The following is a 15642-nucleotide window of genomic DNA, read 5'->3' on the forward strand; positions in this document are numbered from 1 at the left end:
TTACTGGTGCATTCTTTGTTACCTCTTTCTTATGGTTCTGACTGCTCTATCTAAAAATAGTAGGTTGGTGTTTTTAAGGGTGAGAAGGGCACTATTTCCTAGCCACATACTTCCTCTTCTCCTCCCTCCTGCTCACAAGGCAAAGACATAGAAAAATATACTTTTATGAAATATAGATAGATGGGAGATAGAAAGAGAAAATAAGCCCCTCCTTTTTTTTTTTCTAACAACTTTTGGAAGAAAGCAACCGATGCTCAGTAAAAAGTACTTTGAATCCCCCCGCCGATCGCCACCACAGCGAGCCCCCTGCCGGCCAAGACAGAGTTTCCTCGAAAACTTAAAAAAGTTTTATTTTTGTTCAATATACCGTATGGTGAAAAAAAAAACTAACAACCCATAAAATTCCCTTATAAGCTAGTACTGTAAAAAAGCCCACAACAAAAATAAAGTAAGTTTTAGTGAAGCTAGAAAAGCTCTGGTTTTGGCTTCGTTCCTCTTTGGCTGGAGCATGGCCTTTTATCTAAAGCCCAGTGCACAAACATATAGCTTAATGTGACTAGTGTTCTTCCTTTATTTCTTTCTCTATGGCAACCAATATGTTCCGCTCAGAAATGTTCCCCCATCAAGGAAACAAATGATCTGGAGGGAGCAGCTTTATACGGCATCTGTTCCAATGGAACACACAGAGTTAACCCCAGTCAAAAGGGAAGCAGAGCGCGTCCACGAGTGAAGGGAGACCGGCCATTCTCCTCCACCCCCATCTGAAACCGACACCTCCCTACCAGCCATCCCTTGATCTTATATCGGGATTTGCTGTGTTCGGGTGGCGGTCCTTTTGTTTTTTTACAACTCAGAATATCCGCATGTGTGAGTGAGTTGGGGGCTTTCTAAGGCAAAGAGGTTGGAACACTAACAGGAGCAATAAATAAATAAATAAAAATGGGGGTATGTGGGAATATCAGAGAAGAAACCATCGGGATGGGGAGGGGGACGGCCACCGCGTTAGGAATTTAAAGAGCCGGCTCAAGTTTTCTTCGGGTCTGCCCCGATCGCCTCCAATCGCTTCGCCCTCCGACCTGGCTGGGCTTTCTAATTACTCCCGTTAGGTTACCCTTCCGATCTGCGCCTCCGAAGGAAGAGGGCTCCCAAGTCCTTCCGTGAAATCCGGGCTCTAAAAGGAAGGGCGCCGAGGAGGATTGGAGGGGGGGTGGGTGGGGTGGGGGAGTCGGTTTGCCTCGGAGAAAGAGAGGGAGAGCTGGAGTGAAGTCGGCTGCTTCTGCTTCAGTCCCAGCCTCCTCCGAGGATAAAATGAAGGGATGTCCTGGTTAGTTTTGATTGATTATACTCTTTCTGATGGACTTTCACTACAGAGCTCTGGATGTTGTGCTTAACCGTCTGTTCCCTAGTTACAGCATTAACCCTCTGCGCGCATCACTGCCGGCCTTCCCCGCTGCCGGGTTGCTACCCCTCTGGGTCAGCCCGCGTCCCTTAGAAAGCGTACAGTTAGTGTTTTTAAAGGCACCCCCATCTCTCTGGTGGGGGGGGAGGTGGGAAAACGGCACCCGTCTCCGACCGCTTCTTCGCCAAACGCGAAACCTTCTCTTTCCTAGCGATGGTCTTTCTTTCTTCGCCCCCTTTCTCCAAGTGCTACACCAGTGGCCTCCAAAGTGTAACAAGCACCACAAGCACTTAGAAATTGTTTTCTTTCTTAGGTTAATCTTTCACTAAGGTGCTTGAGAAAGGGGGGGGGGATTTCCTCCCATGCATCCACACTGCTCCAGGACGCATGGGAGGGGGGGGGTTGGAGAGAAGAAAAAGTAAGAACAAGAAAGGGGGAGAAATATAAATGCACTTACCAATAGGCGCTCCAGCATGTACAGAATTTGTATTTTAAGTGCTTTGCCATTAAGGAGGAAAATTCGCATTCTCGACTGCAGCGCAACGATCCAGGGAAAGATTTTTCTTTGCACTGACTCCACTAAGCCCAGCTCTCCACTAGTCTATTATTTTCACTAAAATATATGAAAATTTATGCAAATGAAAATCAGCACTAACTGTTCTCCTCTTGTTATACTTTGGATTTTTTTTCCCAGACAAAGCAATCACACTCTACAGGAAAGCGGGGTGGGGAGTGAGTAGTTGGGGAGATCTGAAGGATTAAGTTTTCTTTTATACATAAAATAAATGTTTAAAAAAAAATAAAACGTCAAACTCAGTTAGCAACCTTCTTTGTTTGGTGAGTATAGGCTGGGTTCCGTGAGAATTTTTTTTAAATTATTATTATTATTATGGTTATTATTATTATTATTATTGCATCTGCAGAGGCGCTATCACGTTTCATCAGGCCACCTGAGACGGCTTTTGAAAGCATGTACTGTGAAATTCATAGCAGTAATTTAGACAAAATCCTCACTGTATATTAATGAAAGACGGCCCCATGGCACCGCCGCTATCCTCCCCATTCAGTGTAAACAAAACCACGAGACTCACTCGGTTTTTGAGCCTGATCCAAGCAAAATCGGCTGGAAAAGAAAACATGGGGTTCTGGCACCGACTATTGACTCGGCTGCACCTGGAGATCTTACACCGATTCAGTGGAATCTTGTCTGCGATCCTTCCTCTCTCTAGCTCGGCCGGGAAGAGGAAAACCTCGGGAAAGACTCGGGCCATTAAAAGAAAAAGAAAAAAGGAACTCGGGCTATTTCGCCTTTCCTGAGCTGAGAGGCTGTAGGTATACAATTCACACTACTGTCTCCCATCCCTTCACCGCCACCCCCCTCCCAGAAGCCAACCTAAAACGGCGTGTCGTTTTTAACCGTACAAAGCTGGAGCTGGAGCGAGGGCTGCCGGCCTCGGGTTCTTCGCCCCACCGGGCCAGTCCCACATACCTTCCCTTTTCCGGGATGTGGTGTGTGTGTGGGGGGGGCAATTGGCATTCCCCTTCGTTGGACTTTCCTTTGGCAAGACTAGGAATTGGAGGGAAGACCGCGCGCGGTGAAGGGGTCGTGTTGCCCTTTTCAATGTAAACGCGCTGGGTTTATTTTATTTTATTTTTTTACCGAAAGGGGGACCGGGCAGAGGAAGGTGACAAGAGCACCCATACACACACACACACACACACACACACACTCCGCCAGTCCCCAATCCACACTGAACGCCCGAAAAGTGTGTGTGTGTTTTTTCCCCCTCCCCAGAATCCCCAGGCAAGTCCGCGTCCTCTCGCTTGGCTCGTCACTTTCTCTGCCCCGTTGTTCACTGAGGACGCCGCGACGCCTTTCGCACCACGGCTCGTCCGCCCGCCTCCCTCCCTTTCTCTCCCCGGCTCCCTCGCTCGCTCTCCCGCCCACCTTAACTCTTTCAGCTGGAGGAGCAGCCATCCAAGGAGCCGGGTCTACCTCCTGCAAAATACCCTCGGAAAAAAGGGGTGAGTTTGAAAAAAAAAGGCGAAGGCCGCTAGAAGGGAACTAAGAGCCCTTTGAGGGGAGGGGGGGTTAGTGTGGAGGTCGGGGAGTCGGAAAGGCAAGTCCCGGCCTATTTTAGAAAGCGACGGGAAAGTGCCGCGAGGGCGCGTCGGCCCCGGGTTTTTGCCTCAGCACGTGCTGAAAGAAGAGCCTTTCTTCCCCCTGGCAAGTTCTCCTCCGAGGGCCCGGTGGGTCGCGGGCACGGGCTCCTCCAAGAGGGAGAGGGAGCCCGGGTATTGTACTTCCCACACGGCGCGCAGCCACCGGGACAGCCTCAGACAAAGGAACCCGGAGGCCGGTTGCCTGCAAGGATGGGCCAAAAGCTCACGGACCTCGCCTCGGCTTGCCCTTGGGAAAGTGGGAGGCCGCATCGGAATGAGGGGGAACCCCCTTCTTTAGGCACCCGACGAAGCCGAGAGAAGAGCGAACTTTGAAAAGATGCCGGGAAGACGACAAGCCTGCCTTCCTTGTGCCGACGGGGCCGTGCGAATGGGGGCAACCTGCCCGACACACGGATTAAGCGCCCATCAGAGGAATTTTATGCACGCAAGTAAAATATTATATCGTGGATTTTCTTTTTCCTAGCACCACCAACAGCAAAAAAACAAAAAAAAACCACCCTCATCCCCGCTCCTCTTTATCCTCCTCCTCCCTTCCTCTCGTTGGCTCGAAGACACCCCCCACACACACCAGCGCGCGCGCGCGCCGCCTCCTCCCGCCTTTCTTTCGCCTCCCTCTTCTCAGCTCAGAGCCGGGAAAACTCCGATTTATTCGCCGGGCTCCAAGAGTTAAGATGTTGTGGGTCCTCGGAAGGAGGAGGGAAGCGAGGAGGAGGAGGAGGAGGGAGGCAAGCGCCAGAGAGAAGAAACCAGGGGAGGGGGACTTGAGGGGGGGAGGGAGGGTAGGGCAGGTTTCCAGCCTCCACGACACTTTGCCTAAATTAAAAAGCAACCAATCGGAACGGCCGGAAGGGGGGGCCTCGCGTCCTGAGCCAGTCATTCCGGGCCTGTCAATCACTCAGCGGGTAGCCAATCCGCGGGGTCCCTCGCGCTCGACTTCCTTGTATTTGGGAAAGTGTGGTGGTGGTGCGCGCGCTCTCGGCTGAGGGTAAACATTCGGCAGTCCCTGCTCTGCGAGGGAGGGACGGAGAGAGAACTGTCAGAGGGAGAGAAAGAGAAAGAGAGGAGGGGGAGGAGAGCAGGCGGCGGCGGCAGCACACAAGCAGCGGCAACGAGGGAAGAGCGTTACTGAGCTGAGCTGCTGTCGTCCGGCACCGCCGGAGCACTGACGCTTCGCGAACCTGGCAGCCAACTGGAGTTAGTGGCTTAAGGATACCATATATGCGCGCACGCCACCGCGCATCTCTTCTCGCCCAGGCGATTCCAAGCCTTTCCCTCGGAGCAGCTGGACCGCCGCCTTGCCTTGCTCCCTCCCGTCCAGCCCAGTCCTGCCCCGATTAAAGGAGGATCAGAAACTGTAAACTTTCTGCGTTGGTTTGTTTTACTTGGAGGAAAAGGAAGAAAGAACGCCTTGCCCGCGATTCCTTTCCCCATGTGAAAAGAAGAAGAAGAAGAAAGAGGCATCATCCCAAAGGAGGAAAGGCAGAAAAGGCAAGGGAAAATGTCTTCTCCAGACTCTCGCAAAAAGGTTGCCAAAGGACTCCTGTTTCCAAGGGATCCGGGCGCTTCAACCGGACGCCAACTTTGAGCAATGCAGTCTCCTCAGCTTCGCCTCCGCCGCCAGCCACGCCAGAAGTTTTCTTAGGACACAAACAAAACTTGTGTGTTGGGGGAAAGGAAGGCAAGCGGGACCATCGAGGAGCCGAGGCGCGCCGGCGGAAAGAGAGAGAGAGAGACCGGGTGCGCGTGACGGGCGAAAGGAAGGAGCCCACCCGCCTTTATTTACCGCCGCACAAAGCCTTACAAGAGGGAAAACGGGGGGGGGAAACAAAAAAAAACTTTCCTGGCGGGGTGGGGGGCAAACAACCAACAACAACAACCTAGAAACTGCGAGAGAACTATGCTCCTGAGGGAGGAAAGGAAAGCCAAAGGGGGAGCTATTGTCGGGTGACCCCCTCTCCCCTAGTTTTTGCTCTCGCCCCCCTCTCTCTTTCTCCCTGCCCCCCACCCCACCCTCGCTACAATATACTGGCTGCTGCTGGCAGGTAAATAGCAAGAACTGTTCGGAGAGAGCCGAGGAAGCGCTGGGGTCGGGCTGCCTTTTCTGAAGAAGGAACCGCGAGCCCGGGAAGGTGCGCACGGCGCGGATCTCGCCTCGGGGCCGGCCGGGCGCGCGGGCCGGCGAGGATTCTCCTCCCACGCTCCTTGGCTGCGGAGGCTGGAGTGCGAAGTGGAGGGGGGGGAAGAAGAGCAGCAGCGATGGCTACGGCGGCGTCTAACCCCTACCTGCCAAGCAACAGCATCCTGTCGGCGGGTTCCATCGTCCACTCGGACTCCGGCGGGGGGATGCAGCCAGGCAGCGTGGCCGTTACTTCGGTGTCCGGCGGGGGCTACCGGACCGACCCTTCTTCCGTGAAGATGGTCCAGAGTGACTTCATGCAGGGCGCCATGGCGGCCAGCAACGGCGGCCATATGCTGAGCCACGCGCACCAGTGGGTGACAGCCCTGCCCCACGCCGCCGCCGCCGCTGCTGCTGCCGCCGCTGCCGCCGCCGCCGTGGAGGCCGGCTCGCCCTGGTCCAGCAGCCCGGTGGGCATGACGGGCAGCCCGCAGCAGCAGCAAGCGCAGCAGCAGCAACAGCAGCCCGACGTGAAGGGTGGCGGCGGCGGCGGCGGCGGGCGGGACGACCTGCACTCGAGCGCGGCATTGCACCACAGGCCCCCGCCTCCGCACCTGGGACCCCCGCACCAGAGCCACTGGGGGTCCACCACGGCGGCCCACTTGCCTTCCATGGCCAGCCAGCAGCAGCAGCAGTCGCTCATCTATTCGCAACCCGGCGGCTTCACGGTCAACGGCATGCTGAGCCCCCCGCCCGGCAGCCAGAGCCTGGTGCACCCGGGCTTGGTGAGGGGCGACACGCCAGAGTTGGGCGACCACCCGGGCCATCACCACCACCACCACCACCATCCGCACCCGCACCACGGCGGCGGCGGCGGCGGCGGCCTGAACAGCCACGACCCGCACTCCGACGAGGACACGCCGACCTCGGACGACCTGGAGCAGTTCGCCAAGCAGTTCAAGCAGCGCCGGATCAAGCTGGGTTTCACGCAGGCCGACGTGGGCTTGGCGCTGGGCACCCTGTACGGCAACGTCTTCTCGCAGACCACCATCTGCCGCTTCGAGGCCCTCCAGCTCAGCTTCAAGAACATGTGCAAACTCAAGCCCTTGTTAAATAAGTGGCTGGAGGAAGCCGACTCGTCCACGGGCAGCCCGACCAGTATCGACAAGATCGCCGCGCAGGGCAGGAAGAGGAAGAAGCGGACCTCCATCGAGGTGAGTGTCAAGGGGGCTTTGGAGAGCCACTTTCTGAAATGCCCCAAGCCCTCCGCCCAGGAGATTACGAACCTAGCGGACAGCCTGCAGCTGGAGAAGGAAGTGGTCAGGGTTTGGTTTTGCAATCGAAGGCAGAAAGAGAAGCGGATGACCCCCCCTGGGATCCAGCAGCAGACGCCCGACGATGTCTACTCCCAGGTCGGCAACGTCAGCTCCGACACGCCGCCCCCGCACCACGGACTTCAGGCGAGCGTGCAGTGAAAAAGACAGACAGACAGAGAGACAGACAGAGTCGTCGTCACAAACGCGAGAGGAGTTATTAGAGAGAGAGAGAGAGAGAGAGAGAGGAGGGGGCGAGGGGAGAAGAGAGGAGACCGAGAGGGAGGGAGGCAAGCACAGCGCTGGTGGGCAGTCCGGGTGGGGGAGGGGAGGGAGAAGGAGAAGGGAGGCAAACAGGAAAACAAAAACACGAGCTGACACCTGCAGCCCCACGTTTGTGTTCGGTCCCTCGACCCCATCATTTTTACCCGTCTCTGTGTCAGAAACATTCGGAGAAGTCCAGCCCAGCGATGGGAATTCCATCTCAGCGTGGGGAAAACAGCGTGATGGAAACCCAGACAGACCAAAAAAATTGATACTTTCCTTTTTCTTTTTCTTTCCTTTTGGGTAGCAAGACAAAGTCTAAATTAGGTCCTGTCGTTGCCTTCAGGCAGCGATAAAACAAGCACCACTGCCTATTTTTATTCTCTCCCCCTACCTTTCTCTCCTCTTTCCTCAAATCCTAGCCTCACCCACCTGCCACAGCACTCACCATTCTTTTTCAAAGGACAGTCCTGTGGGATTCCCTGAAACTTTTCTCTCCAGCTCAAACACGTGCACCTATAAACACAGACAGGCATTTTAAACACACACTCATACATACACTCACACACACACTCATGCTAAAGGGAGAAAAAGAACTGCAGCAGGAAAAAAAACCAGTAACAAATATTAGCTGCTTTCCAGAACTTAGTTATTCTTGGCCAAATTACATTAATTTTTGGTGCAGGGTAGGAATCCACTTGAGAAGGGTAATATTCTGCAAAATGGGGGGGAAGGTGACTGTCTCTTTAGATGGGGAAAAAATGCATCATCTTTTTTTTTTTTAAAGCAGAATAGGAAAGCAAATTTATACACAATGAAAAAGAAAGAGGAGGGAGGAGAGAAAGAAAGAAAGAAACAAGGCAAGTGGAAAGCTGACCCTGAGAAGAAAAAAAGGGGGGAGGGCTCCTACTGCCTGGAGGGGGTGGAGGGGGGAAGGCAAGGCAAGGTTGTTGGCCCTTAAAGTTGGAGCTCCGTAGAAGGATTTTGCATGAATTAAGAAAAACAGCGAAGTAAAAAGGAATGATTCAGGGGCTGTCAAAATTATGCTTCTGATGGCTGCCAATCACCCTGGAAGATTAATTTTTTAAAATCTCACTGAATTTTTTTTATTAATATTTTTTTTTATTTCTGGACTAATTCAGATAAAGGGATTTAAAAAGCAACTGGGCATCTGCAACTGCACTTATCTGAACTTCTCTCCTAAATCCGTTGCCAACTTGCTTGAATGGGTGCTGTGGAAGTGATTCTATAATACTGCCATTTCCTCGCAGTGTTTTTGGTAGGTTTTAATAAACAGACTTTTCAACAAACAAAAAAGAAAAAAGACGGCAATAGAGAAATGTTTAGATCCGTTGTTGATCTAAAAAAAATTTGCTTTATATTTTCATTAAATGACTTCTTTTAATATTTTATTCAGAATACCTATGAACTACTGCAAAACGGTAATTTATTTTTTCCCCCAGATCTTGTATTACGTGTTTTTTTCAAACGAGCACAAATTTAAAAAAATAAAATGGAAAAAAAATATGGACAGCTATTAGGTAATAAGGGTATCTTTTGATGTGATAATTTGATTGTAATTTAATTTGAGTAGTGATTCCGTAAGAGCTGATTGAGAAAATAAATTTGTTAGAATGAAATAGTCTTTTGTCTGATACATTAAAAAAATGTGTCCAGTAAGTTGTCTTAAGAAAATACTGAAAACCTTTTAAATGACGGAATCAAAAATAGAACCAAACTGTTTTCTGTAGCTTTTGATGGTATTTTGACAGAGGAGGAAGAGAACCTTTCTTTACCAGTACTGGTGAAATTAGCCATTTAGAAGTAGTTCCACTCCTAATAAATTGGTAGATAGTTATACAGTATTTCTAGATCAATGCATCGAGAGTGTGTATTGGATTGATATAGCAAGACTTTAGAACAGAAAGCCATTGTTTAATTCCTTTTTTAAGGAATAAATTTAGCACAGTAATCCCAGGTGATAAGCTATCTATATAACGCCCCACTTCTCCGTTTGCAATATGTTTGCAATATAATCCGTAAAGTGCGATCCCCCCCCCAGAAAATATATTATTTCAATACATTGTGATGTGTATAACTTTTTATTTAATTTATCGCCATCATAATTTAACAAATGATACTTCTGAATATATGGATATGAATAGGGAGAAAGAAAGAAAAAAATCACCCAGAGCTTTAATTAGAGTTCTGATAGATTGTAATTGTTGTACTGCTCTAGAGAAATATCTGGGAGGTGACATGGTGCAGATACATTAGAAGTAGTGCTCCCTTCTTCCACATTTTACATTAGTCTTATTATTATAATAAATGTGAATTTTGGTGATACTAAGGATATTGGTAGATGTACCACTAACATGCTGGTTATCCTGTTTGATACTATTACACAAGAAAGGCAAAGAAGCTAGGACAGGTTTGAAGTTTGAATCCCATGTTTGCAATAATGTAAATGTGTGTTCTGCATCCCACCCCACCCCCAAACAGAAGCAGAAATCTAGAAGTGATGACCACCCTAAGGTTTTAACAGACTTCTTAGCTTTCTTTAACTTGATAAATGTTTGAAACAAATAACCAATGTTATTTCTTTCCAGTAAGTTTTGAGACCAATACCCTGAAAGGCATTGTTTTAACTTCAGATTAAACTGGTAAATACGGCATCACATGCTTATTGACTTTGGCAACATCCTAAAAAGGATGGAAGAGACCTTGGTAAGACTAGTGTAGGGTTTATGTTATTTTAATTTTCGGAGTCCCCAGTTACAGTTTTACAACTTAAAAGACAAATGAAGCTATTGACTGCGTGCAACAGAAGCAACAAAATAAAATTTCCAGTGTTGAGGCCATAAACTGGATTTTATGTGATTGATACAGTGGCAACTACATGAGATAAAATCCTACATTCAAAGCAGAAAAAGAATGGAAAGGGATGGTGGTTTTGCCAGAAAATAAGTCTGTATATAACTTGTTTTAGTTATTTGTTTATTGCATTTTGATGAAAGCCTGTTAAGGAGGGTTTTAGGTCAGTCACTTCTTGAAAGCAAATATTTGCAAAATATGTGTCGATATGCACACAATCTACCAAGGTGCCTGCCTATTTTCTTTCCTTCCTTCCTTCCTTCCCTCCCTCCTTCCTTCCTTCCTTTGTAGGACTGGAGTTTCAGAATTACAAGGCCCTCCAGCACTAAGAGGAAGCGTTAAGGAGAACATATGTTGTTATATCATGAAAATGATGGAACTGCTTTATCTCATCAGATCTCTTAATGTTTCAAAGCACTGTATTAACTGACCAGTTCTGTTTTCCTGATTGGTAATTCAAACTGCAACTCTTTAAAGGCACAACTGGAAAAAAAAGTTTCATTAAGCCTAATGGGAGATTTACTTCACAGTTAGGCTCTTTTCCTATATTCCATTCTATCAAAATATTTTACAAAATATTTTACAAATTATTTTGTAATTTGATATGAAATCAATCCGAGTGATTCCAAGGTTTACATTCCTTTTCTGTAAGCTTTTCTATTCTCCCACCCTGAGTTTCTAGTTGACCTCATTATGTTCAGTCCAAATCTCTAACCAATATAAAATGTCCAAATCACCTCACTGATCACTGTTTTCGACAGGCAATTTTGCAGAATATAAACAGAAACTTTCGGCTTGTATTTAAATCACAGAAGATTTTTTTAAGCGATACTTTATCTTTTAATGTAGTCAATGGCATTTGCATATTGCAATGGTCAAAACTTGTTTTATATGAAGGGTTTTCAATTGAATCTTTGGAGAACAATCAATTCTAATAAGAAATGCAGTATATATTATTGATAATTTTATCAATAAGTGTCATATTTTCCATAATTTAACAGTTACATTTGTTTTTAAAAGATTATATATTTGTAAAATATTTATCCTGTCGAAAGCAACAATATATCATTGTATTACTATTTATTCATTTATTTTTGTAATAAAATATCAACATCTTCAAGCTAAAAGCAAAATGACATTTCTATATCTTTATAGAGATATATTATACATTTTATATACCTGCTAAGATGTAGACATATTTCAATAAGTAAGGATGGAACATACATCTTTAACTGGCAGCCCTGAACTGGTGGCTCCTTGACCACCCCATAGCTTAATGTTTGCATGCAGTTCCAAAGTGGTGAATCACATTGTAGGATGGGTGCCATACATGTTGGTCAGGATTGCAGGCTTGTATTGTATTAGATTAAATGTCATACTTCCCAGTCTCAGGCTATTTTCAAGAGAGAGAAAAAAAGATAGAAAGATAAATGTAAAGAGGAGAGGGGCCCTAAAGAGAGGCACAGACACAGATAAATATTTGTCTTTTTAATGCCATTGTTTCAGTGTATTGTTCAAAGATCGGAAAGAATGAGAAAGGACTTGCTAGTTTTGATGTCTGAACGGTGGGTGATGTGGTGAGGACTCTAGAGGCAGATGGCAATTGTCTGGCCACTTCCTACTAGCTGGATGCAGAGCAACATTAAGAAACATTAGGCTGGTGGATACTGCATGCCAATCATTGTGCGTCTGAGAGAGAGAAAGAAACAGAGTAAGGATGGAGTAGATCTCCAAGGGGACATGTGTAGTTTTCCAAAGTCCAAGCACAACTTCCTGAAAATCTTAAGCAGTTTGTATTGGACACCACTGCTGTGGATTTATGGAAAGTTTAAGAAGAAGAGAATGAAACTAAGCATGCAACTCTATATATGTCTGCTCAGAAGGTAGCAGCCCCATTTAGTATTCCCAGGTAAGCAGGCACAGGCAGAACAGCACAGCCTGTCATCACTTGGCCTCAGGCTCCACTGATGCAGATGGTTGGCCTTGTTTCTCCAGAGAGCAAAATCTGCTGGTACTTTGACTGCTCTGCGGCCTCTGCCTTTACCTTACTTGCTGGCCATTCAAGTGACGTCACTGGCTTTCTAATGCTATATCCAGTGAAGGGCTTGAAAGGGAGGGAGAGATGGTGCAAACCCTTTACAGGAAATAAGGGTGGCTGAATTTTGCTGGTAAACCTGTGTGGCAAGAAGGATAGCAGCCAAAAGGAAATTGGGCATGCACTACAGCTTCTTTTCATCTTTAGCCTGTGGTCTTGGTCTCTCTGAGAAAGCTATTAAAGATACACAACAAGGAACACAACACCATTCCAAAATAAATAGGAAGTTTGTAGGATTTACTTCTAAGTAGAAAATAGCTTTAAATGTGCCAAACATTTATCAAAATTGGATTCAATTAGAAGTTAAGATGAAGCTGTTGTATTTACAAGCAATTCAGGCTTACTAAAATCAAAAGTCAAACTTGCCTTTCTTCACCCTGGCAACCCTGTTTTAAGACCTTAAAACCATAGCAAGCAAGATGCAAAAAAGGCAAAAAACGAGAATGCACTTACTTGGAAAGAAGCCTTATTAGACCCAATGGAGCTGACATCGGAGAAGATAAGTAAGGGGTAGTTCTGTTACGCTGGATGGAGATATTTACTTTTCCTAGAGGTGGTATGCTTCCATCTCTTTGCTACTCTTTGGTACATGATCAGGTCAGTGCTAGGTTGTTCATATCATTTAGAATGACTTTGAGCTGATTTAGAAGATCTTTACCAATGTGCAATTACTGATTGGTGCTCTTTCTGGAGCAACTGGTCCAAGATAAATGGGCTTTGGAATTGATTGCCCCTTTCACTATCTTTCCCCTTCACTTTTCTTACTGTCTGGTTCCCTCCCTCTTTCTTCTTTTGCACACTGTTCACAGGATGTAGTTGGTGTGGTCAAGAAATTTGATAAGCTCTTCTGAAAGATCTTTGCAAGAGAAAAGGGAAGGAAATAATACCCATAGTGTGGGTGACTATGACTGGGTAGATTAATGGAAGAGCTTTAAGATGCAGTGGACTTTGGCATGCATTGAGCAAGAAGAGGAGGAAAGGAGGAAGGAAGAAGATAAGGACTCCAGAGATTGATGGTTAGATGGATGGAGGATGGACGGACGGAGGGAACAAGTTTCCTGATGGAAATGCAACCCAAACTCAAAAAGGAGCATGCAACTTGCTTGGGATCTAGATTTCGGTACAGAGAATAATTCTTCTTGGCCGAATTTCTTGTCCTTCCTCATAGGGCTGTTGAACTGAGGTGCTGAAGAGCACAATTTTTGCTAAAAGTGTTATTAAATAATATGTTATTATTATTTCCCTGCTGTTACTTAGCCAGCCAGAATTGCCAGCTGTTGCACATCCTACAAGTTCTCTTCCTCATGGTGACCATTTAAGTCAGACATGCAGGATCCTTTCTTAAAGATTTAAATTTCGCGGATGAATTACCATAAACGGGTTGCTTAGCAACTGAACTGAAGCCCAGCTAAGAACACACAAGCTGCTTTTTCCTTTCCTTTCCTTTCTTCCTCTTCTTCCTTCCTTTTCTCTTTCTATCTCTTTGGCATTCTCATTAATGAAAGAACCATTCGAACACAGCAACCTGTCTTTGGATCATCACAACTTCTGCCAACACCATCAGAGAGTACAGGCTTACATTTAATTACAGATCAGAACAGTTTGAATGGGATGTTTTTTTCTAATCTATTTCCCCAAACTCTGCATCTTCAGAGGGAAGGGATACTTGTGTTTAAGGCTGTGACTTTAAAAATATAGTGAAGAAAGTAGTTTACAGTTCCTTTAAACTACTTTTACAGTAGTTTTACAGTTTATCATGCAGTCTACTTTCTTGAGAAAAAAATCCCACTGAATTCCCCCACTTCCTCTTAGGAGTAAGCCCAACTGAATTCAGTGGGATTTTTTTTCAAGAAAGAAGGCTGCATGATAAACTGTAAAACTACTGTAAAAGTAGTTTAAAGGAACTGTAAACTACTTTTTTCACTATATTTTTCACTGAATATTACAAATAAGTGCAGTTTTTATTCTTATTTTCACCTTGTAATATCTGTAGTATCAGAAATCAGAATATTTAAAGAGAGAATAGTTGAAGACATATAATACAGTACAATAACTGAATCTGGCCAACTAGATGGAGTATTTTTAACACTAATATTTGTGTTATGTCCACTTATTCATCCATATTAGCATGTACAGATTTGTTCCATTTTTCACTTTTAGATATAAAATATATGTTGCCGAGGCTAAATACAAACTAGACTCATTCTTTTGCAAACTCAAATACTTCTACAGGAAATTAACCCCTATCTACTCTGTTTGTTCGTTTGTGTTTGTGTGTGTGTGTGTTTGTGTGATTGAAATTTTCAACTTAATTTATAGCCCTAACATTCGTCCATCTAACCATGCCTAACCTTGCTTAGCTGCAAAGCCACACCAAGGTCAACTGAATACCGCCATTCACACACCTGGAAAAAGCCAGTGATAAACCAGTTCCATACTGTTGCCACATGGAAGTGTCCATGAAATCATCAGGACTCAGTGGAGATTTTATCTTTACCTACTTCAATTTCATCTTTAACCTTCTCATAGCATGGGTGACTACTAATAGATTATTTTGCTAATATAGCTTAAAGGGGGAGAAATAGCAATAGATCCCAATTAGACGCTTTCTGGAACTGATTCTTTATAAAAGTTGAATATTAAGAATCTGTTGATTGCTTTTATATATTGGAATCTGTTTTCATTTTGTATTAAACCGTCTTTTGGAGACAATGAATGGCTAGAGAAGGCATGCCCTAGAGTCAGAAATGGCAGAGTTTGAAAGTTCATATGAACCTCACAGAAGGACCTTAAATTATCAGAAGGTTAGAGTTTTTTAGCAGTTTACAGGGTTCTTTTGTAAGGTATCTATATAGAAATCCCACTGAATTCAAGATTATTAGGGACAACTGGTTGCTAAGGATTTATAACATCACCTGACCATCCTTCAGGTGATATTATAAATCTTCTCTGCATTAATGTAATGTGAATCTACAATGATTGGACGGCAGACCTAAAAGTATAGGAGCTATTTTCGGATACATGAAAAAGTTGAGTTTACAAGTCAGTTTTGGAAAATTAATCACTGTCAATTCCACTGTCAATAAAGAAGTCTATGGAATGACCCTTCGGGTTGCCCTGGGCCACTTTCCGGAATTGCGGGCCAACCCCAGGGTTTTGGGGCACCGCGGAGGGAGGGGGAGAGATCAAGGTTAACTTCAGGATCACCCTTTGCCCCATGGAGCCTGAGAAAAGCCTCCAATTCCCTTCTCTTGGTTTTAGACTATTTTTTCTCACTAAAAGGAAGGTTGCTCGCAACACAACAGCGACAACTTGACAACTTCGGATCCCCAACTGCTTCCTCTCAAGGCACACGCTATATTTGCTTCTCCCTGCCTGGCTTCTGTGTGAAGCGAAG

The 15642-nt window shown here is 45.9% G+C and overlaps 1 protein-coding gene and 1 long non-coding RNA gene across 2 annotated transcripts in view; one reads left to right on the plus strand and one right to left on the minus strand.

Moving 5' to 3' along the window:
• LOC148130555 (uncharacterized) overlaps positions 1-2073 on the minus strand; it is an 83216-nt gene extending 81143 nt beyond the window's left edge. The window contains exon 1 of the long non-coding RNA XR_015749990.1: positions 1857-2073. This is a non-coding gene — a long non-coding RNA (uncharacterized LOC148130555). The remainder of the gene's footprint in view (positions 1-1856) is intronic.
• Positions 2074-4594: 2521 nt separating this feature from the next.
• On the plus strand, positions 4595-11120 carry POU3F3 (POU class 3 homeobox 3). The gene has a single exon (XM_087967188.1). It carries the CDS (start codon positions 5840-5842, stop codon positions 7172-7174), a length of 1335 nt encoding a protein of 444 aa, XP_087823314.1. The 5' UTR covers positions 4595-5839; the 3' UTR covers positions 7175-11120.
• The last annotated feature ends 4522 nt before the right edge of the window (positions 11121-15642 follow it).

This window comes from Notechis scutatus, chromosome 5 (genome assembly GCF_049901735.1).
Source record: "Notechis scutatus isolate UNSWTSFEM ecotype Mainland chromosome 5, rNotScu1.2, whole genome shotgun sequence".
In the NCBI taxonomy this organism is placed as follows: domain Eukaryota; kingdom Metazoa; phylum Chordata; class Lepidosauria; order Squamata; family Elapidae; genus Notechis; species Notechis scutatus.

Excerpts from the sequence above, each read along its gene's own strand:
- POU3F3 (XM_087967188.1), top strand. The coding sequence starts at position 5,840 with ATGGCTACGGCGGCGTCTAACCCCTACCTGCCAAGCAACAGCATCCTG.